The sequence below is a fragment of the Eutrema salsugineum genome, unplaced genomic scaffold (genome assembly GCF_000478725.1).
Source record: "Eutrema salsugineum unplaced genomic scaffold, Eutsalg1_0 scaffold_8, whole genome shotgun sequence".
NCBI lineage: Eukaryota > Viridiplantae > Streptophyta > Magnoliopsida > Brassicales > Brassicaceae > Eutrema > Eutrema salsugineum.
In genome coordinates this window covers 4,980,233-5,002,880 of record NW_006256414.1, presented here as the reverse complement: position 1 = coordinate 5,002,880, position 22,648 = coordinate 4,980,233, and the positions used below count along the sequence as shown (strand labels likewise).

At 36.2% G+C, this 22,648-nt stretch overlaps 3 protein-coding genes across 6 annotated transcripts; 2 read left to right on the top strand and 1 right to left on the bottom strand.

Moving 5' to 3' along the window:
- Nucleotides 1-2,124: 2,124 nt before the first annotated feature.
- Nucleotides 2,125-9,232, top strand: LOC18010162 (paired amphipathic helix protein Sin3-like 5). Of its 4 annotated transcripts, none has more exons than XM_024159612.1 (20): nucleotides 2,125-2,469; nucleotides 2,624-2,758; nucleotides 2,981-3,142; nucleotides 3,240-3,405; nucleotides 3,495-3,593; nucleotides 3,715-3,879; nucleotides 4,168-4,252; nucleotides 4,517-4,761; nucleotides 4,862-5,016; nucleotides 5,269-5,396; nucleotides 5,487-5,741; nucleotides 6,017-6,525; nucleotides 6,814-7,458; nucleotides 7,547-7,641; nucleotides 7,720-7,858; nucleotides 7,974-8,126; nucleotides 8,205-8,365; nucleotides 8,458-8,569; nucleotides 8,654-8,846; nucleotides 8,947-9,232. In XM_024159612.1, exons 2-19 carry the CDS (start codon nucleotides 2,685-2,687, stop codon nucleotides 8,828-8,830), a joined length of 3,525 nt encoding a protein of 1,174 aa, XP_024015380.1. In that variant the 5' UTR covers nucleotides 2,125-2,469; nucleotides 2,624-2,684; the 3' UTR covers nucleotides 8,831-8,846; nucleotides 8,947-9,232. The 4 variants fall into 4 exon arrangements, with proteins under 4 accessions (XP_024015380.1, XP_006392221.1, XP_024015381.1 ...); XM_006392159.2 differs by having other exon boundaries at nucleotides 4,168-4,267; XM_024159613.1 differs by lacking the exon at nucleotides 2,624-2,758 and having other exon boundaries at nucleotides 2,134-2,469; nucleotides 4,168-4,267.
- A 6,602-nt stretch (nucleotides 9,233-15,834) lies between these two features.
- On the top strand, nucleotides 15,835-18,534 carry LOC18010159 (pyruvate dehydrogenase E1 component subunit alpha-1, mitochondrial). The gene is made up of 8 exons (XM_006392158.2): nucleotides 15,835-16,633; nucleotides 16,710-16,789; nucleotides 16,994-17,071; nucleotides 17,512-17,607; nucleotides 17,703-17,774; nucleotides 17,888-17,941; nucleotides 18,041-18,106; nucleotides 18,201-18,534. Exons 1-8 carry the CDS (start codon nucleotides 15,955-15,957, stop codon nucleotides 18,243-18,245), a joined length of 1,170 nt encoding a protein of 389 aa, XP_006392220.1. The 5' UTR covers nucleotides 15,835-15,954; the 3' UTR covers nucleotides 18,246-18,534.
- Nucleotides 18,535-18,707: 173 nt separating this feature from the next.
- Nucleotides 18,708-21,579, bottom strand: LOC18010043 (formin-like protein 7). The gene is made up of 2 exons (XM_024160314.1): nucleotides 20,224-21,579; nucleotides 18,708-20,128 (listed from the first exon to the last, which is right to left on the bottom strand). The coding sequence occupies exons 1-2, from the start codon at nucleotides 21,387-21,389 to the stop codon at nucleotides 18,835-18,837; spliced, it is 2,460 nt and encodes an 819-aa protein (XP_024016082.1). The 5' UTR covers nucleotides 21,390-21,579; the 3' UTR covers nucleotides 18,708-18,834.
- Between the last annotated feature and the right edge of the window lie 1,069 nt (nucleotides 21,580-22,648).

The window sequence follows — 22,648 nt, the reverse complement described above, 5'->3', positions numbered from 1 at the left end:
TAAAAACTAATAAATTTTATAATAATATGTTTTATTTCAATTTTTGGGAACATCACCCAAAATAGTGTTTAGTAATATAATAGACTCGAAAAATTTTGCTCAAATACGTGGATCTTCTGGATTTGTCTTATGCATGATGTAAAATTTCGTGAACTGATCTAATCGATTTTTTGCACGACCCAACTCAAATCAACTCCAAATTGCTCATTAGTATTCTTCAAAATACATTCTTTCGTGCACTCAAAAATCTAGGATATTTATTTTGAGTTTGTTTTTTACAATGATCCGTTGAAGTAACGCACATGTCATCTCGTTTGATCATGTAACTTTCTGAAAAACAAAAAAAAAAGAATTATAACAAACTAATTTTGTAATTAATAAAATACATATTTATAATTTCTTACTTTAAAAATGGAAACAGAACAATTAATATAAATGAATTAAACCAAAGTATTGGCACCTATGCTTGTATCTTAATTTTCTTCAACTCATATAAAAGCCATGATTACATACTAGAACTTGATAGAAAATGTGAGAGGTTAGGGTTTATATATATAGGAGAAGATTAGTATGGTTAGGGTTTTATAATTGTTTTTAACGTGATCTTTTATTTTTTTTAGCATGATTTTAGTTTTTTATTTTTATTTTTTTACCTAACCGCTACCGCCCGCAACCGCAAACGCTGGCGGGAAGCAGCTTTTGGATTTCAGCTGTATAAAACGATACGGAACGATTTGCAATAAAACGCCACTAACCGCTACCAACCGCAAATGCTGCGTTTGCGGGTGATAGCGGGTGAACCAATCAATACCTCCCACTGTCTTAGCGTTTATGATATCGCCACTATACCCATATAATAGTAGCGTTTTTTTGTGTATTAATAATACCCATATATTATTAATATCCCATATTTCTTCTTCCAACTATAGAGATACATAATACAACAAACAATAGAACATTTGAAAATGTGTGGAAATAAAAACTAATTCATCTCTAAAAACTCTAACAAAGTGTATTTTTACAAACAAAAAAAAATTACGATCTTTAAAATAATATACATGTTAAAACTTTATTTTTTTGTTGAGTATCTTCCAACTATAGATATATACAACACACAATAGGACATTTTGAAAATGTGTAGAAATAAAAACTAGTCCATCTCTAAGACTTATAAAAAAGTTTATTTTTCACCCAAAAAACATGATCTTCAAAATAATATACATGTTAAAACTTCATTTTTGTTGAGTATCTTCCAACTATAGATACATGATACATCATATAATAGGTCTGTCATAGTAAATTATCAAAGATTTAGAGAAATATTCATGTAAAAAATTATATGGTAAAATGGGTGGTGAGAAAAAAGCACAAAAGTGAATTATTAGATTGCCAATCTATGGTGAAAGTTTTACTTGTCAAATGATAAAATATTTAGATATAGCAAAAGCATATGAAACAAATTTTTAATCCCACTTTTGAAAACACTAAAAAGCCATAAGAAATCATAAAATTATTTATTTAATTTAATATATCAAAATAAAACAAAAGTTTCTAAGTAAAATCATAGGTCCACAAAAAAAAATCTATCTAATAATCAATAAAAAAATCCTTTAAAGTTTAAACATTAATAACAATAAGCTATATTTTAAAAAAAATCTAAAATCTAACCAACTCTAGAAAATCCTAAAACCTAATCAAGAAAGCAGATACATCAAACAAAAATATTACACGTGGTAATTCTATCTAAATCTATGCTACATCACATATATTTTTTTTTCTATGTAGACATGGTTAAAAACAGGTCATAATTTCAAAACTTAGCTAATTAGGAAGATTATATTCCTTAACAGAAGATACATATGCATGAATAAAAATCCCACTTTGCTACTAATTTACCCTTTGAATTCATTGTATATAAAACCGTGCCCTCATTTTGACCATGCAAATTAATTAGGAAAATCCAAAATTACCATTTGAAACACATCTATTTCACACTCCAAAGGTTATAATTAAAAAGGGAACTTTAAATGCATGAGTATATCCTAGTTATAAACACACTTGATTATTATCTCCGCATATATATATACACATACATATGCATATACATATACACAGGCCTTCTCTTCCCTCTGTTGCTCGCGAGCTTTAGCCTTTGGTTTTTACGGGTAACCTCTTTCGCTTCTCAAACTATTTGTATCTCAGAGAGAGAGAGAAACAGAGATAAAGCGAGAGAGATAGAGAGAGATAAGAGAGATCCAAACCAGAAGCAATCGTCTCCGTTTGCTTTTCTTTGTTGTTTATTTCTCTTTTTTCGTGTGAAGATTCGTATCTCTTTTCTCCGGCAAACTCACGGCGGCGGGTTACGTCGCCGATCCACTCTTCTTTAATCGCTTCTATGTACGTTTTATCTTCTTCGGACGGAACATAGAAGTTCGCTTTTGTCGTAGAATGTGATCCGGTCTCTGTAAGGTTTGAAATATCAGAATATCTCCTTTCTTAAGTTTTATCCTTTTTACCTTCGATTTTTTTTCGATTATGGGAGATAGATCTGGTTTTTCTGTTTGTTATTAGAGGGAAAAAGATTTGAATTTGTGTTTTTTTCTCGAACTTCGATTGGTTTCAGGTTTATAGTGAAAAGCGTGTATCTTTGTTTAATTGTGTAATTCATATTCCGGTGAAAAGAAATGAAGAGGGTTAGAGAAGAGGTTTACGCTGAAGCTCAGATACGAGGACCTACCGTTTCGTCTCGAGGAGAAACGTAATCTCTTTTTGTTTTTTGATTTGTGTTCTTTTCAAATTCTGTACTTTTTTTGTTTGTTTGCAAGGGATATTAGTTTGATTTTTCTCTCTTGAGGTCTACAATTGTTCTTGGTTTAACTACCTTATATGAGCAGAGTTACAGCAGTTTCAAAGGGGGAAATTTAATTTGATTTTTCGATGTTTAAATGCCGAAAAGCAGCTTCATGTTTGTGTGATGCAGAAATGGTAAGCCATTAACGATTGGTGGAGGAGGAGGGAATATGGGAGGGCTAACAACAAATGATGCCTTGAGCTATCTCAAAGCTGTGAAGGATATGTTTCAAGACAAGAAAGAGAAGTATGACACTTTCCTTGAAGTCATGAAAGACTTTAAAGCTCAGAGGTAATTGATGCATTTTTGCTCTCTCTTCTACTTTGGTCTTTCCTCTTACAACCGGAAATGTGATTTAATTTCTTCGTTTCTCATGTTTGGTTTGTAGGGTTGACACAAATGGTGTCATAGCAAGAGTGAAAGAGTTGTTCAAGGGCTATGATGACTTGCTTTTGGGTTTTAATACCTTCTTGCCCAAAGGGTATAAAATAACCCTCCCGGAGAAGAGGCCAGTGGACTTCGGAGAAGCTATCGAATTTGTGAACAAGATCAAGGTATGTATGTAGTGTTGTGAATCATATTATCATATACCAGTTTTGTCATGAACTAAACAGTTAACGTTACTGGTGATTTGTTGCTCTAGGCGCGATTTGGGAATGATGACCGTGCGTATAAAAGATTTCTAGACATCTTGAACATGTATAGAAAGGAAAGCAAGTCCATCGCCGATGTCTATCAAGAGGTGATTTACAGTAAATGTCCATAGTGCTGATTTGCTCTACTTTTCTGCCTCGCATTTTAGTTGATTAAAGCCGGATTTCTTGTGATTTATTTTTTTTTTCTGATTCCTATCTGCTCTACAGGTTGCTCTGTTGTTCCATGACCATAAAGATCTACTTGTGGAGTTTGTTCATTTCTTACCTGATACTTCGGGATCAGGTTCTGTGTACCCTTTTTCCGGAAGAAATGCAGTACCCCGTGATAATAATTCTGCAGTTCCTGCCATGCATCCAAAGCATTTTGATAAGGTTTCTCTTATTCTTCTTTCTAAAAGGTTCACATATCGTTCACAGCGAGGATACTAATATTTCTAATTGCTGTTTGTGGTAGAAAGCCTGCATTGTGGCCATGCATGCTTATATGGAAAGTATTAACATCCTTTCCCTAATTGTTCTAAGAGTGATAAATTAAGAACAAGATAGTTATAGGAATTAAGACGCAGTTTACTTCAAAAGTATGAGAAAAAAATATGTTTTAAGTAACTCGATGGTTCAGCGTTTGAGTGAGATGTTGATATGGACTCATACCTGCCACAGAAAATAAAACTAAGGAGTAATGATTACGCTGAACACTCCGATCAACGAGAAGATGGTGACGAGAATCTTGTGGCGTGTTCTGCTGGTAATTCTCTGGGAAGTGAGTATTTGGATCACCTGTAGCATTTTAATTTATATTTCTTTGCTTTTGTATTTATGACGGCCTGGCTCAGTGCCTGCTGAGAGCATTATTACAAATATGTCTTCCACTCTTCAGTGGATTTGATATAATAGGGAAAGTAGTATATATCTGTGAAACATATCGTGCGGTCATTGTCAGTCTCGTCTCTTTCAATGGATTGATCAGTGTTTATCTGGTGCTAAGGTCCAACTATGTTAATATTTGCAGAATCCCTTATTAATCAAGGTCAATGGCCGGGATACCCGAAGGTCGAGGACAACGAGGGGATGCAAGATTATGAAAATAATGGGGGTCATGAAAGATATCCAGAAAATGATAGAACGGTCGCTTTTTGCATTGGAAGTCAAAAAAATGTACTATCTTCCAGCAACTATCTGGCCAAGGCTATAAATGAATTGGACCTTACTGAGTGTGCACAATGTACACCAAGTTATCGTCTCTTGCCCGAGGATGTGAGCGCCTGTTAAACCTTAAATAGTTTTATCTACCATACTTCAATTTAGTGCATCATTTTGTGCTCTATGCTGATATAGTTGGCTTTCTCCTGTGTAGTATCCCATTCAGATTCCAAGCTACAGAAATTCACTTGGTGAAAAAGTACTCAATGATCATTGGGTATCTGTCACATCGGGGAGTGAGGATTACTCATTCAAACACATGCGCAAAAACCAGTATGAAGAAAGTTTGTTTCGATGTGAGGATGACAGGTAAGACGTATATAGTATATTGGGTTCCTGTATTTCTATTTTATATATTGATTAGGAGTCTTTATTTTTTATGGCATATTGATTTCCTGTTGTTCATTAATTGTTTTTATTCGGTTGAGTCCTCTCATTTCAGTAAGTTGACTGAAATTTGTGTGGATATATTGTGGGTTTTGTTTTTCTATTTGCTGACAATATATTTGCCAAATAAATTCTACTTCCATCTGATCTTTTAGTTTCCTGATCTGGTTTCAGGTTTGAGTTGGACATGTTATTAGAGTCTGTGAATGCAGCCATTAAGCGTGTGGAAAGTCTTCTGGAAAAGATCAACAACAACACAATCTCTATAGAGACACCAATTTGTATCAAAGAACACTTATCTGGCAAGTGTTAATTAGTCAATCTGGTTGTGCTAGATGTATGTTTATTATTCTTTTACTTGGCTGATGCTCTTATATGTGACAATTCAATAGAGCTGAACCTAAGATGCATTGAACGGTTGTACGGGGATTATGGGCTTGACGTAATGGATTTTTTGAAGAAGAATTCTCACATCGCCTTACCGGTGATACTAACCCGCTTGAAGCAGAAACAAGAAGAATGGGCTAGGTGTCGCTCTGATTTCAGGAAAGTATGGGCTGAAGTATATGCTAAGAACCATCACAAATCACTAGATCATCGTAGTTTCTATTTCAAGCAGCAAGACTCCAAGAATTTGAGCACAAAAGGTATGTTTTCTTACAGTTTCTCACTCCAAGTATAAGTTAACTTCGTTTAGATTACCAACCTAAATTAGGTTTGCTAAAAATCGTTGATTTTGTTTTGCTGCACTCAAACCTACATAGAAGAATGCAGGAATATTCCTTTTATACGCGGATGTAGTGTAATATATTAAGGCCTCATAATTGTTGAAGAAATGATGATGAAACATAGAGAATGTCTTGTATCATTTTAAGTGCAAATTTTCATTAAGTAAAGTTGTCTGTTACGTCCCCAAATGCAGGTTTAGTGGCTGAAATAAAAGATATCAGTGATAGAAAGCATAAAGAAGACCCGCTTTATGCCATTGCTGTTGGAACTAAGCCCTCATTCACCCCAGATGTGGAGTTCATTTATTCTGATACACAAGTTCATGCTGACCTGTATCAACTAATCAAGTATTACTGCGAAGAAATATGTGCTACTGAACAGTCGGATAAAGTTATGAAGCTGTGGGTAACGTTCTTGGAGCCCATGTTTGGCGTTCCTTCTAGGTCTCAAACTGATGAGACAATGGAAGATGCTGCACAGGTAAAGGATGAGACAATGGGAGATGCTGCAAAGGTAAAGGACAACCCAGAGGAGCATGATGCATGTGTGGCAGTGAAGGAAAATACTTGTGAGGGTTCTCTTGCCTCTGGCCTTAAAGATCCAGTACCTCCAAAAACGCCGAACAAAGAAAACCCGGTCAACACAACACAAGAAACCATTCAGCAAGATAAATTAGATGTTGATGCAGCTATGACTAATGAGGTAATTATGTTGTCTTTCCCTTCTGTTGCCTTTGTTCTTTAGCTGAGGCCATATACACTTTTCGCTGACTAAATATAGTAGGTTCTCATAAGTTCAACTGATGGTGGTATGACCTATTTAGAAGTTGGGAAAATAAATGAAAGTTGTTTTCCTTTCGTATCAATAAGATGCCTTAAGAAGGCATTCAAGAGTAACTAATCCAAAATTTATTTCATTATGAGACTTGAGACAGATATCTTATATAAGAGTGAGAAAGATTTTTTCCTAATTTGGTTTTTGGTTCTGCAGGATAGCCAGCCTTCCAAAGTGGTGTCACCCAGAAACGAGTTAGTAAAGGAAGGTTTAGAGAATTGTAGTAAGGTTAGTGACGTATCAAAGGGAGAGCCTAAGGTTGAGCGAGAAGAGGGTGAATTATCTCCTACCGAAAGTTTTGAGCAAGACAATTTTGAGGTTTATAGAGAGAATGGCCTCGAGTCTGTGCAGAAACTGCCGGACAATGTTAGAAGTAACAAAGACCTAGAACACAAAGAGGAGGGATGCTGTACTGAAGCTGGAGAGAGGAGCAAATCTCCTCCTGAAGATGATGGAAATAAAATTACTCAAAACTTATCAGAAGTGAATGAAAATGACTCTAAAATTATTGCCTCAGGAAGCAAGTTTGGTGGCCATGTTTCTTCCGAGGAAGAGCGTAAAGGAGCTATGAACTGTGACCGGATTGATAATGTTGCTGAGAGTGAAAACGAGGCTCTAGGGATGGTTAATTCCAACGAGGGTGAAGATGGATCCTTTTTCACATTTTCAGAACGGTATCTGCTGCCTGTAAAGCCCCTTGCAAAACATGTGCCTGGGCCACTGCAAGAAAGTGACTCCCGGAATGATTCTCGAGTTTTCTATGGGAACGATTCATTTTATGTGCTTTTCAGGCTTCATCAAGTAAGGACTACGAAACAACCTTCTCAAGTTCCTGAAATTTCAACTTGTCTTCAGTTCAAACCGCTAACTCTGTTGATTTTTCTTTCAGATGTTGTACGAGAGAATACTATCTGCAAAGATACATTCAGAGAGGAAATGGAAAGCTCCAGATCCAGATAACACATCTCCTGATTCTTACACCAGGTGATTTATTTTCTACAGAGTATTGTTAGTTTTAAAGTGAAACAATAGTTCCTTCCCTACTGATGTTTTGAAGCATAGGTTCATGGATGCCCTCTATAATTTACTTGACGGCTCGAGCGATAATACAAAGTTTGAAGATGAATGCCGAGCTATAATTGGAGCACAATCATATGTTCTCTTCACATTGGACAAGCTAGTTCAGAAGTTTGTTAAGCATGTAAGTTTCCATTTCACCTGCAACCTATTCTTGTCTTGACTCTGCTTCTTTTTCTTCCTCCTTTGTTTTTTTTTTTTTCTGTACTTATCAGTCAAGTGGCTTGGACATGCTTCAGCTTCATGCAGTTGCAGCTGATGAGACAGACACCAAGCTGCTGCAACTATATGATTATGAGAACTACAGAAAACCGGGGAGATTCTTTGATGTAGTGTACCATGAGAATGCCCGAGCCCTTCTCCATGATCAGAACATATACCGGATTGAATATGTATGCTTCTCTTGACATTCATGGACAGTCGTGTATATGGTCTCACACACTAATCTGTCCTTGCAAATTTCTATGCAGACATCTGCTCAAACCCGCCTCTCGATTCAACTTATGAACAGCGGGAACGATCAGCCCGAAGTTACAGCTGTAACAGTGGAACCAGGTTTTGCAAATTATCTGCAGACTGACTTTCTCTCGATTGTACCTGATGAAGAAAAGCCTGGACTGTTTCTGAAGAGGTGAGTGAAAAAAGCAATGATAAGAGCATACTTTTTTACGTCTTTGGTTATGCATTTGCAGTTAGTAATCATACTTAACATACTCTCTTCAGGAACAAGGCGAAACTAAACGCTCCAGAGGAATCTTCAGGGATATCACGTGCAATGGTTGGACTGAAAATTATCAACGAGGTCGAATGTAAAATGGCTTGCAGTTCTTCCAAGGTAAAAAATCTATCCCATGAGATATATTTTCTGTTTTTTTTGTAACGTAAATATGATTATGAAGAGTTGCCAATTGATAATTAGGTCAAGTATGAGCCAAACACAGCAGATCTTCTGTATAGAAGTAAGCAGAAGAAACCAAAACCGAATCCAACTGAGCTTGACAGTGCAAAAACTTCCGGTAGCAGTGAAATCTCGAAAAACAGAAGCATATCGCGTTTTCACTTATGTCTTAGCCGCAGACTTATTGCCTTGCCTTAATGACGGCTTCAAGCACGTAAGTAAACCCTCTTTTAATCACTGCAGCTTAACCTTCATCAACATGCAAATCCTCTCAGTAATCTCTAATTCGCGATAAAGGCTTGTATATTGTGCAGATGTGAAGTTTTGGGCTAGGATATGCAAAGTATCAGTTAGTGAGTGGTAGAGACTAGAGACCAAACTGTCTTTGACAAGATTCTTGCATCATTTGGCTTAAAGAGATTCACATGACAAACCATGATTTTTAATTTCCTAAATTTCGTTGTCGAGTCGCCAGTTTTGGTGTATAGTGTTAGATTATATATGTAATGACGATGCTAAAATCGGAGATTTTCAATTCATTCATTCAAACAAATGCTGAATATTATTCCTTCTAATGTTATGTGTCCTTTTTCAATTCAATCTTGTCTTAGTTTTTCTTCATTTTTGCAATTTAAGCTGCTAATCTTGTGTTTACTAGTAGGAGTGTTCATTCCAAATATCTGAACAAAATCTTATCTGAAACATGGCTGAGTTTAATGAATACAATTGTAATATTTTGTCTGTACGTGGAAACTTTTTTTGAACTGAACATAATAAGAAAAAAGCAAAACTAATCTTTTAGAGCATCTCCGAAAAAAGAAAATTCTATTTTTTGAGGTAAGCCAAATTTGATGTTTACAATTGTTCCTCTAAATGTATTATGTATCTCAAGTAAAAACCTTATAAAGTTTTTGGTATCTTGCATTATTATCTCCACTATTGATCATAATTAAAATCATAAATATTTTACAAATAACTATGTAACAATTAAAAAAATATACAAGCTTATATAAAATTACATATAAATAATAATAAAATTCACAAACTGAATTATATTGGAAAAATTGGAAATATAGGACAGAAAATTCACCTATTATCCTTTTAAGATTTTTTTTTAGTATTTCATCTTTTGACTAATTTACCCTTAATTTAATATAAATAAAATTGAAATAATATAAAAAAATTAAAATTTCGTAAAATACAAAAAGGAAAGAAATATATGTTAGAAATTTTTGGAAAAAAAAAATTTGCTTGTTCTACGAAATCTAGAATTTATATTCTAGTTCTACAATTTTTGATGGATTGTGTGTTCTGTATTTACTCTACTATCTACCAAATTTAAAATATGTATTCTACCATTTACAATATGTTCTACTAAGTGATAGAATATGTATTTTATCTCTCTTTTATATGTATTCTACGACACTTAGAATATTTATTAATTTTTTTTTCTATATTTTATACTCCCTCCGTTTTATAAAGAGTGTCATTTTAAGGTTTTATTTTTGTTTCACAAAGAGTGTCGTTTTATATTTTCAATACAGAATTTTAAACAATATTCCAGTTTTGACCCTATTGATTTAATGTATTAATTAGAAAAAAAGTTATTTAATGCATTAATAAAAGGTAAAATAGTATTTTTTAATAATTTTTTTAATAAGTGTAAAAAATGTGAGAATCACATTCTTTGTGAAAATACATTCTATCTCTCTCTATATGTTCTACAATATATAAATTCTACAATTATATCTTTATTCTAATTTGTATTATGTCTAAAAAAATCTAACAAAAACAAAGATCTAGTTAATTGTCAAAACTAAAAACCTTTAAATTTTTTTTTCTTCTTCTTCCACTGCTTCTCGTCTCATCGTTTTGTGGATTACCCTAGATCTCGAAGTCGTTCGTTTAGCGCTTCTTCTCGACGTCACGGAAGTTCTCGCGGCGGCGCTGTGTTTCCTGGCTGACATAGAATGTCCAGTTCGACGCAGACTGATTCAGGAATCACTGATCCGGCTCCAAAAAACAGAGATTTTATCGACGGAATTGCACGTTGTGTTTCCATGAAGGGGTCAATGCTTGAGAGTAAGATCAAGGCCTGTTATGAGAATAATCCAAAATACAGCTTTTTGTGGAGCTCAGACCCTTGTCACGTATATTACAAGCGAAGGCTTTCTGAATACCTTGCTCAATATCAAGATGGACCTCATGATATCCAACCAGATGCTCACGAGTGTGTACGTGATGCACCTCCCGATCTTGAGTCTCCTCCTTCTCCTTCAAGGATTTCGCCTATAAGACCTTTCAGAGATCTTGCATTTACGTTTCCCGAAAATATGACACCACAAGAGTTTGGTATCATTAAGCTCACAGCTCTGTTTGTGGCGCGGTGGGGTCCGTATTTTTCGTCGGCTTTGATGAAAAGAGTAGATAAGGACCCTCGGTTTGAGTTTACGAGGGTAACTTGTGGTAAATTTTTTAACTTTTACCGTGGGCGTCTTCTTGCTTACTCGGGAGTATTAAGCCACTCCGAGAGGGTTTCTATGGCCACCGTTGTTAATGTTTTCTTGTGCAAAGTGGAGGTGTCTACGGTTGAGTACTTGAGTTGCATGCTTTTGTGAGTGGTGTCGAGTGCTTTGCCTACATGGAGAATTTAGACTATTCTTCTGTCATGCCACCACCTGAACGCTTTTCAATGACTGTGCGTCGACTAGGACAATTGCGACCTCCACAAATATCTAATACTCTTTTAAGCAGGAGGTATCAATTTGACCGTCGTTCATATCTTCCACATTTCGGTGCAATATCGAGGCTACACGTGGAGCTTGGTATTGTTAACTACACAGCACAGTTTGTGGCACGGTATGGGCCGTGTTTTTGTTGGGCGTTGAAGAAGGAAGTTGATAAGAATCCTCTGTTTGTGTTTATGAAGCCAACTGATCGCATGTACATTTACTATAGCGAGCGTATTGGTGCGTATTCCAAAGTATTCACGGATTTGGGGAGGCTGAGTAAGAGGGATGCTTCTATGGTGGCGAACGTTGTTAAGGTTTTTTTCTAACGTCTTCAATTGGAGAAGCTGGAGGAGAAGACTGAGATGGTTGTGAGTGATTTGTATGTTTTTCTTGATGGTGTTGACTATTTTGCTGAAATGAAGTATGAAGAGTTTTCTAAGGCCTATCCACTGGGACACCATGCTGAGAATCAAGATGGAGTTGTGGATATTCATGAGTGTGATGTGCAACCCGTTCTTGCTCCTATATGGGATCCACCTCTAAGACGATCCAGTCTTGTATTGGTAGGCCATAAAAGTGAGATCCCACTCAAGGAGCTTGGTATTATTAAGCTCACAGCGCAGTTTGAGGCACGGTATGGGCCTTATTTTCATCGGGAGTTGATGAAGACAGTGGATAAGAACCCTCAATTTGAGTTTATGAAGCCATGTTATAGCAAGCCATATTTGTTGTACAATATGCTTGTGAATGCGTATTCCAGAGTATTAAGAACTTCCGATCAGGTGAGTCATGATGCTTCTACGGCAGAGACCGTTATTGAGGATTTTTTCCAACGTCTTCAACTGGAGAAGCTGGAGGAGGGAGTGGGAGGGAGTGGAAATGGCTATAATTTGCATGCTTTTGTAAGTGGTGTTGACTGTTTTGCTTACATGGAGGATGAAGAGTATTCTACTGACTATCCATCACCTAAATACCTTTCAGTGATAATGAGCCGACTAACAAAAATGCAGCCTAGTCCATCGGGACCTCAGCTTGCTAGTGATCAGCCTAGTCCTCCTCCTCTAGTACCTGAGGATCCTGAGGAACCAGAGCCAAAGAGACAAAAGTATTGACGAGTCAGCACTTTGGTCCAGAAGACCAGTTTCTTGCTTAACATTTGGATTCGTTCCTCTACGAGGAAACAAACGGAAGTTGATTGGGAATGCTAAGGGTTTTAATGGACAACAGGTCACTTGGTGAGAACGTGGTGGAGGCAGGGAACTACTTTTGGATTTTCTTCTATTTTAGGTTGTTTTTGTTTTTTTTTTTCCTAAATCAGAAAACCTTTTAATGTTAACTCCAACTCTTGCATTGATTGAGTAAACCAGATTGTGATATTGCGAGGATTAGGTTTTGTATTTGACTAAAAAAATATTCCCTCTATTCTGAATTATGTGATGTTTAAGGTTTCTGCACACAGAATAAAAATTTATTTTATTTTTTTATTTTTTTACACTAAAACCATAATTTATAATTTATTTAAATATAATTCAACCAATAAGAAAATGATCTGCAGAATATTATATTTTTTCATTGAAAAGTGAGAATATCAATTATTTAAGAACAAAAAAACCTCTTAAAACATCAAATAATTCTGAACAAAATGAGTATTATTATTCACGAAGTCACAAATCTGGTGTCTCGCACTCACATCAATTTTATGATTCTTGAACCCATCGAATTATCTATTCTGAGTCTAGCTGGTTTCTATAATTTTTTAAGTTATAAGAGAAAGAGATATATTACATTTGTTATTTATAAATAAAAAAAATCAATTTGAAGTGTTTTTTTTTGTTTTTACTGTTTTTTTTGCTGATAACGGTAAGAGCTGATCAGAAATTTTGACGAGTTCATGTAATTTGGTATGTTTGGCATTAGTTTTTACGTTTGAGTCATTTAGAAGCTCTTTGAGTAATAATTTTAGTATGTTTTGAGTTATTTAGGTGTGCTTTGATTTTTGGTTTGCACAAATATATTTTGGAATAAGTCTGCTTGCAGTAACATCTCAAGTTATCGACATGCCTTATCTAGCTACACTGGCGAATGTAAAAGATGATGGTGATAAATTTCTTAATGGGTGGAACCTCCTCGTAAAGAAGAAAAGAGCTCGTTGAAACTAGGTAATGAAAATGTAGGAGACATAAAAATGATTTTAAAGGGTATAATATTAAGTGGAGATGTAAAACGGGAAGTAAGGATATTGAGAATATGTATACTGCGGATAATGAAGTTTTTTTGTTTTGAATTTTTAGTTTGTTTTAATTTTTAAAAGAGTGCTACTTACTCTAAGTAAATAGCTCAAAAGCAAAAGTGAATTCGGAAAGCTATAAGAAAGTGGAAGTTACGGAGACAAAAACCAAAGAAGTATTAATTAGAGATGGGAAGTTGGTATCTAAGAAAAATAGATTGAGTTATGCCAAGTCTGCTGTCGTCAAACAGTTAAAACTCAAAGTCAGCAGAAAGATTGAGAAAAAAGGTATGAACTACAGATGAAAATGACGAAGAAAGCCAAAACATTATACAAAAAGAGTAATTATGTATTTTTTATTCAAATCAATTTTCTGTTATTAGTTTAAATTTTTTTAAAAAATTTGATTTGACTATTTATGGATAACTGTTTATATAAGTAGTTTAAATTATGGCAGTGACTCATTAATTTGTCAAACTCTCATTACTCAAGAAAATAGCACACACATCATTAGCATTTCGAACGCATTTCGACTTCTTTTATTTGTTTTCCCACATTAACATCTTATTAAACTAAAAATAGCATCCACACTTTTATCTAAAATGTAATAAATGGTGAATTCTTACATGAAAACTATCTGATTCAATCTTTTAAAACGACACCAAAAAACAAACAATTTTTTAGAAAGCACTAGCAACCATAGTAAAAATGATGACAAGGAAATCAACTCCATGTGGATCAGCTGATGTATACATAACTTGTGTTTTGAGTTTGCACAGTATATTTTGTCAACCATATGGTGGAACATAAGCTGAACTTCTGTAAAATGTTTTAGTCATGAGCAAGCTTAGATCAGAAAGTGTATAAATTCTATTATATGTATATTTAAATTCTGAAAAATCACAAATGGGCATGATACAAATATTTCGTAAAAAATTTTCTTGTTTTGCAAATTGTAGTATTTCACATAGATTGTAAAAAAATGTTTCTAGGTGATGAAAAGTTTTTGGAAATATTTTGGTTGTATAAACGATATTTGGATATAATGCTTAACTTTGTTGACATTGATGTTGTGAAATTCTGATCGAGATAAATCATATTTTTTATCTATCAGTTACATATAAATCAAAAATGTTCATAATAATTTGTTTCCATTTATAGGTTCCCGTACAATATTAAATAATTGTCATATGTTAGCAAACTTACTTTGGTTTTATATTTTTATGTACTAAGTTTACAACTGTTATTGTTTAGTTTTTTTATCCAATGTTAACAGACTTATCTTGGATTTTTTTTTGGTATTGTCCAATATTTGGTTTTGTTTGTTATATTTGCGTTTTATTTCCTATTAGGTACTTTATGTTTGTTTAACTGTCGTTTTGTTCTATAATTTGATGTTATAAATCACATTTGATATGCGTTTTATAAATTTATCATGGCGTGAACCTCCATCTAATAAAATATCAAACTATTCAATAAAACTATTACTAAATGTGGTCATAAAGTGATCAAATATTTTATTTATTTGATTAAGATATCTTTTTTTTTAAAAAAAAAGTAGACATCTATTTTTATTTATATATAAAATTTAATATTACATAAAATTAAATACAAAGTTTTGTAAAAAAAATATCTTTATTTATATATAAAATCTAACATCACACAAAAAATAAAAAAATCTAACATCACACAAAAAAATACAAAGATAATAAAATATAAATTTTTGAGAAGCAATCTATCTTTATTTATATATAAAATCCAAGATTAAACCATACATAGATAATAAAATACAAACTTTGAAAAAAAATAAAACAACATATTTTTTCTTTTGTTTTTTTTCTTCAGTACTTATTTAATTTGATACGTTTAAATACAATTTATAAAAATATACATAATTTTTTTGAGAATGGGATAAAATGAAAAATAGAAAAATTATTAAGCTTATTTTTGAAATATTTAATTGTAAAGACTAAAGTGAATGATAAAAAAGACTACAATGAAGATAAAACACTTAAAATTTTAAGTGGGGTTTCATTGTTCAAAAATCATATCCTTAAAACTGAGGTTTTTTCTTAAATTTTCTCTTAATAATATATTTTTTTTCTTGGGTCCAAAAAAAAAAATTTATTGGAGATATTCTGAAACAAGATTAAACCGAACCCAATTATAACCCAATTACAAAATTAGTAGGGACCTTCTCATACTTCCAGAGTCTCTTAGATTCGGTAGCAAAACTGCTTGTATTCGCTTATCGTCATCTTCTTCACTGGAATTGTGACTTGTCTCTCATTTTTGGTTCCTGCGCGAAGTTTCCAACAGATTCTCAGTGAAAGAAGAAAACCTCTGAAAAATCAACGGTGGAGATGGCTCTCTCACGCCTATCGTCACGATCCAACGGCATCACTCGACCTCTCTCCGCCGCCTTCAGCCGCTTCCTCTCAGCGGACACCACACCGATTACGATCGAGACTTCGCTTCCCTTCACCGCTCACCTCTGCGACCCACCGTCTCGCTCCGTCGAATCATCGAGCCAAGAGCTTCTCACTTTCTTCCGCACCATGGCTCTGATGCGGCGTATGGAAATCGCGGCCGATTCGCTTTACAAAGCGAAGCTAATCCGAGGGTTTTGCCATCTCTACGACGGCCAGGAAGCTGTAGCTATCGGAATGGAGGCTGCGATCACGAAGAAGGACGCGATCATCACGGCTTATCGCGATCACTGCATTTTCCTAGGCCGAGGCGGTTCGCTCCACGAGGTTTTCTCGGAGCTTATGGGGAGACAAGCAGGTTGCTCTAAAGGGAAAGGTGGATCGATGCATTTCTATAAGAAGGAATCGTCGTTTTACGGTGGTCATGGGATTGTCGGTGCTCAGGTTCCGTTAGGTTGTGGGATTGCTTTCGCGCAGAAGTATTCTAAAGATGAAGCTGTGACGTTCGCCTTGTATGGTGATGGTGCTGCGAATCAGGGACAGCTTTTTGAAGCTCTGAATATATCTGCTCTCTGGGATTTACCAGCGATTCTAGTCTGCGAGAACAATCACTGTAAGCCCTAAGCATTTTCCTTCTTCTTTGTTTGTTGCCTTTTGTTATGGTTTGGATTGTGATGTGATTTGTGTAGATGGAATGGGAACTGCTGAATGGAGAGCTGCCAAGAGTTCATCTTACTACAAGCGTGGTGATTATGTTCCTGGATTGAAGGTTAGCTCTGAATCATTAACAAGGATTGATGTTAGTGTATAAGTGTTTAAGAAATGATGCAGTTTTAAGGCTGAAATGCAGATTTTCTCATGGATAATGTTGCCATAATCCTCTATCATTACATTCATATTGATTGGGTTTCTTGAACTTTCTTTCGAGTTTGAGTGGTTGCTGGATTTTTGATGCGAGTTTTGGGATGAGCAGGTAGATGGTATGGATGCATTTGCTGTCAAACAAGCGTGCAAGTTTGCTAAGGAACATGCCTTGAAGAACGGACCGATAGTAAGTTTGTCTATATTTTAGTAATCTTACATGTTCTGTTTTTTTTCCCCCTTTGTCGTGTGTTGCATTTTTTGAATTTACCTGGAACATTATCTAGCTATCCTGTGGGACTCGGCATCATAGGATGAAAAAAAATTCTTTCCTTTTGCATTATCTAGTTGAAATTTACATCCTCTAAGTGGACTGGAACTGAATTCCAATATCTAAATATTGTTGAGCTAGCTAGCTCTTCGACTTTTATCCTTTTTTCTGTACTGTCTGCGATAGAAGTTATGAAGTGATTTGTGTATCAGTGTACATCAAAGAACCGTGTGATTGATGATATAAAAAAAATAGTAGCTTTGCCTTTCCAATTTTGTCTAGTGTTTCCTTTTCTCCTATCAAATGAATCCTATCAAATGAATTGCATGGGAATTGATTTCATCATCTCTTGTTTACAGATTCTTGAGATGGACACATACAGGTACCACGGTCACTCCATGTCTGACCCTGGGAGCACATACCGTACACGAGATGAGATATCTGGTGTGAGGCAGGTTCGTTAGTCTCTTTACCCGCGCAAAAAACTATTTCTTGATCGAGGACTCGGGTGTCTTGAATCTCAGAGCATTTGTGTTATTATATGACCCAGGAACGAGATCCGATTGAGAGAATTAAAAAGCTGGTACTATCTCATGACCTTGCAACCGAAAAAGAGCTCAAGGTATTTTCTTTTTTAACAGCAGTGCCCTTCTTTCTCCATCCTACATAATGTTCAGATGTTTGGTTTATATAATCTAAGTCGCTAAAAAAATCTGTTTTTCTTTTCTTTCTCAGGATATGGAGAAGGAAATTAGAAAAGAAGTAGATGACGCCATTGCCAAAGCGAAGGTAATAATAAAAAGAGTCATATTGCTTCTCTCTTCCACTCGGATATTCAACTTTCAAATTCAAAGGTAAACACTTAGGCAAACTCTCTTTTGTTTTCAGGATTGCCCAATGCCAGAGCCTTCTGAGCTTTTTACCAATGTTTATGCGAAGGGATTCGGCACCGAGGTAATTACTAATTACGAATTACAAATTCAGTCATTTTACGCTTGTCCATAATTCGTGTTCCTTATTGACCCTTTTTTCTTCCTTCTGTTTGCAGTCATTTGGACCTGACAGAAAAGAAGTCAAAGCTGCGCTTCCATGAAGCTCTTGTTCGTGATAATGCCACGAGCCATGGCATAGTGGTTAAATAGGAAGCCATGAATAAAGAGGTTTATGGGTAGAGTGCTTTATGCTCTGCTCGGGGCTTTTGATTGTATACTCTCTTCTCTTGAGTTTTAATTACTCTATCTTTACATACATAAACAGAAACATGTGATCCTTGTGAAGCTTTTGTGTTTTGTATCTAAGTTTTTGCTACCGCTTTTCTTGTTCACCTTACAGTCGGAAAACTTAATGGAGTCTCCTGTTCAGTCAGAGGTTTCAAAAATCAAGCATTTGCGTTTGATTTTACGTTAGTATTGCTGATTTGCGGCACTCCAAAAATAGATATTAAAAAAAAATATAACAAAATGAAATACAAACAAAGCTCAATGATTTCTTCTGTTTGTAATTTTCCTCTTCCAAAAAAGAATCAGCTTTTTAAATTCAACAACAAAACAGGCTAAAATCATACGAACCATCTTCAAAGAACCTAAAGAATATTTTTTTTACCAACAAGCTTCCCTACCATCTATATACAACATATAACAAAAGTGATCAATCTTTGTTTTGTTTTTTTGGTTTTATGGTTATCAAGAATCAGAGTCTGAATCACTTGAACTGTACCTTGAATGCTCCGACATGAAATTTGGAGGCAGAATCGGAAACCTAACCGCATTTCTCTGCGGTGCAGCAGCAGCGCTCGATGTTGCTGCTGTTGAAGTTGATGCTCCTGCTACTGTTGTTGGTGGTCTCTGCTTCCGTTGATTCCTTGCGATTTCACTACATGCATTATCGACCATCCCTAAGAAATCGCGGATTATAACAAACAACTGAAACAGGTTCCTCTCTTTCAATGCACCAGCTTGGTAATAACTTGTGGTTTTCTTCACCAACTCCATTATCCTGAGCTGTTCCTCTGTAATAACTCTCAGTTCTTCCTCGGCAGATTCAAAGAAAGATCTAAGCTTTGTCAAACACCCATCTTCCTTCCCTTTGCTTTGGTCTAAAAGGCGTTTCGTTTCTTTGACTCGGGTGCCTAAAGCTAACGTTGTGGCTACAAATGAGTCGTAATCGACTCCAGCCGCTTTCTTCACATTGGTGAACTCTGAACTTAAGCCACCTATAATGGGTAAACCTAGCTTTATAAACTCAGTCTCTTGTTCTTCTCTAGATGCATCCGCAATATCTCCACCGGCGTTATCATTCGAGATTCTACTCATCGCAGCACGTTTTCCCTCAGACCTTACAACTTCTTCAACAACAAAGTGAAGCAAAGTAGTTTTCCCATCAACACTCTTCACATCAGATAGTTTTCTCAGAGCTGTCAAATTGAAAGCTTGAGCATTTCCTCGGGCGGTTCCAGCGTTCATTCTGTTTCCTGCTTTCAAGATAGCTTCTAGTAGCTTCATGAACAGCCCACGAGCACGTAGCTCATTGCACGCGGATTCAAGTGTCTGTAAAGATGCCTTTTGCTGAGCAACCTCAGAGCCATAGTTGATCTTGAAGAGCATGACGTTGAACCGGTTAAACGCGGAAGGAACTGCGCGTAAGATGTGAAAGAGTAGCGATTCTGCATCAGCAAGTTTCGTAGGGTCGCCGTTGAACTCTATGATCTCTGTCTGTTCTTCTGGCGTTGGAGCTATACCAGAAAGCTTCTCGAGTGTATCGGAATCAGCATCATGGCCTTCTGTTAACAAGTCAATGATCTCCTCTTTCGTCATTCCCAAAGATTTAAGCACAATTGCTTTGTTCTGAGATTTTCGAGGATCGAGAATGTAAGTCTGCGAGGTGGAAACAGTCGGTTTTTGCTGTACACTGTTTGCTTCACTTGGTTTTCGAGCGCCGACGTATCCAAACAGAGCCTCCATGAGATCACCATCAAAGCTAATATAAAGCACAAGAAGTCAAAATCCATCAATACTTACAAAATTCACATTCTAAGAGTATGTAGAATCTAGTGAATGTAACGATATACTTACTTGAACGAGCCACCATCGATGCGGTGCCAAACCATTGAATGGCTCGCATCAGGATTAACCTTATCCCAATGTAAAGGCTTGAGCTTTGGCTGCGCTGGATCCTCGGTTTTTTCTATGGCAGAAGAACTCTCACCTGGCTTCATCGCTCCTTTTGCAGTACCGGGCGGTTTTGGTGGCCCAGTCTTCGACATTGGAGGCGGTGGCGGCGGGCCAGGTGCTTTCTTGCCCGGCGGAGGAGGTGGTGGCGGTGCAGGTGCTTTCTTAGCCGGAACAGGCGGTGGAGGTGGAGGTGGAGCTCCAGCAGATGGCGGAGGCGGTGGAGGTGGAGCCCCAGCTGATGGCGGAAGCTGTGGTGATGTTTGGTTGGCTGGAATAGGCGGTGGCGATGTAGAGGACGAAGCAATTGCCGCCGTGAATTGACCCGGAGGAAGCGGGAGTGAACGACCGCCACCACCGCCGCCACTGCCACTGCTTTGGATCGGCGGAATCTGCGGCGGAGAAGGCGGAAATGAGCCGCCTCCAGGAGCTTGAAATTTGGATTGGTATTGTTTCCCAACGGCACCGTAATCACTTACTCCGCTCGTGGAAGGTCGCGACGGCGAAGCAGCGGAGGTAGAAGAAGAAGTGTAGTATCTCCCTCCTCCTTCAACATTATTGTTATTACTCCGATCTCCGATTTCACTACCCGAGGAGGAAGGAGATTGAGATTTCTTCACATGAAACGAAAACGTCTCTTCAATCGATTCATCTCCTTTACCCGATCCTCTGTATAATCCATCTTCGTCGTCGTCTTCGTCTTCTTCTTCTTCATCAGCTCCAGCTCTTCCTAATCCGCCATCGGATTTGTCTCCTCTTTCTCCGCCTCTTCTTCTAGGTCTAGGGTTTTTCCTAATTTTCCCGCTGTTTTCAAGCTCGAGAAGCTTTCTCCAGTAAATCACATCTAATCCTTCCTCATCTACAATAATCGCTTTGAGATTCCCGTCGACTCGCACGAAATCCTCCGGGAAGAGAAAACCCCAAGGAGAAGGCGGTGGAGGTAACGAATCGGAGCCACCACCGTCGTATCTGACTCTCTCTTCTTCTTCTCCTCTCTTACCGCGACCACGGAGTTTGTCTTTGATCCGCCTCCGTGAACTGCTACCGTTCTTACGGAAAAGGAAAGACATCGCGGCGGTTCTTTACCGGGAAACTATCTCGGAGCTGAGATTTCACGCGGCGGAGCTAAGAAATCAGAAGGTTCTGATTGGATTTTGACAACGAAGAAAGAGGAAAGAAAGATTCAGGAAGAAAAGAAAAAGAGAAATGTGTTGAATGATTCGATGAACATGACAACCATTTTCATGATTTAACACATTAATGATTTTTCTCTTTTGGTAAATCAAAGTTTTTTAAACTTTTTATTAATCATGAGAAAAAGGTCCAATGTCAAAAGCGTGGCTACTTTGACGAAAACAACCTCTACTTCGTCGGCTTTGACACGAGTCTAGACGAGGGTAATTTTGTCATTTCAGTAATGCGGGACGCGTTGACAAGGTCTTGTGTTCGAATATGGAATTGGAAGATGTTTTTTTGATATTTGACTGCTTTGATCCAAAACTTCGGCTACGCGTTGACTTCTGCGTAACTTTTTTTTTAGACGACAGTTTATAACTTTATATATTTTCATACAACTTTTTAATCTACCAAATTAGTTCTTCCTAATGTTCTAACCAACCCGTGACCTTTTTTGCATTATTATTTACTTCTTTTTTTTCTTGAGAATGTGATAGTTTTGGTAAATGATGATGTGCATATACGAAACCCAAAATGATATGGAAGAGAAAACTTTGAGGTGTAAATGTGGTTTCAGAATGTTTGACTTTATGCATCGATGTTGCTTAGCGGTAGCTGTTGAGATGTTGGAAAATTTAATCCTTTTGGTCCCATCCCATGTATATAATGCCGAAAAAAACTTCTCTAAACTCTTTGTAAGAACTTAAAAAATATAAAGTGATGATCTTGTTTTAAAAAGTGAATATGACATAGATTTGTATATATTTTTAATTTTAACAAGTTTTTGGCATTTTATCGAAAGAAGTAAAATGTAACATTCAATTAAAAAGGATAGACTACAACAACAACAACAACAAAAATAAAAAAATATGTCCCGATATGTCAGATGTTTGATACAAAGAAAACATGGATTAGCTAGATAGGTGCAATGGCTTCATTCAATACGTGTAATGAATGAATGTTAGTGCTATGTGTCAAATAATATCTGTTGACTATATATCGTTTATGTACATTTCAGTCTATAAATTACATGTTTTGATCTCCAATCGATAAAGATTATGTTCATGATTCACACAAAATTTATACATGTAGTATAAGAATGTAAAAATGTTTTTGGTCTTCGTCTAACTAGGAGTAGTCTTTATTATCATCC

What these genes read in the sequence shown, in the direction of transcription:
- LOC18010162 (XM_006392159.2), top strand. Translation starts at nt 2,685, where the DNA reads ATGAAGAGGGTTAGAGAAGAGGTTTACGCTGAAGCTCAGATACGAGGA. An exon ending in ATCCAAAGCATTTTGATAAG is followed by an intron (nt 3,880 to 4,167) that starts GTTTCTCTTATT and finishes TACCTGCCACAG; the next exon opens with AAAATAAAACTAAGGAGTAA. An exon ending in CAAGAATTTGAGCACAAAAG is followed by an intron (nt 5,742 to 6,016) that starts GTATGTTTTCTT and finishes CCCCAAATGCAG; the next exon opens with GTTTAGTGGCTGAAATAAAA.
- LOC18010159 (XM_006392158.2), top strand. Translation starts at nt 15,955, where the DNA reads ATGGCTCTCTCACGCCTATCGTCACGATCCAACGGCATCACTCGACCT. An exon ending in AGTCTGCGAGAACAATCACT is followed by an intron (nt 16,634 to 16,709) that starts GTAAGCCCTAAG and finishes TGATTTGTGTAG; the next exon opens with ATGGAATGGGAACTGCTGAA. An exon ending in CCTTGAAGAACGGACCGATA is followed by an intron (nt 17,072 to 17,511) that starts GTAAGTTTGTCT and finishes TCTTGTTTACAG; the next exon opens with ATTCTTGAGATGGACACATA.
- LOC18010043 (XM_024160314.1), bottom strand. Translation starts at nt 21,389, where the DNA reads ATGTCTTTCCTTTTCCGTAAGAACGGTAGCAGTTCACGGAGGCGGATC. An exon ending in ATCGATGGTGGCTCGTTCAA is followed by an intron (nt 20,129 to 20,223) that starts GTAAGTATATCG and finishes GCTTTATATTAG; the next exon opens with CTTTGATGGTGATCTCATGG.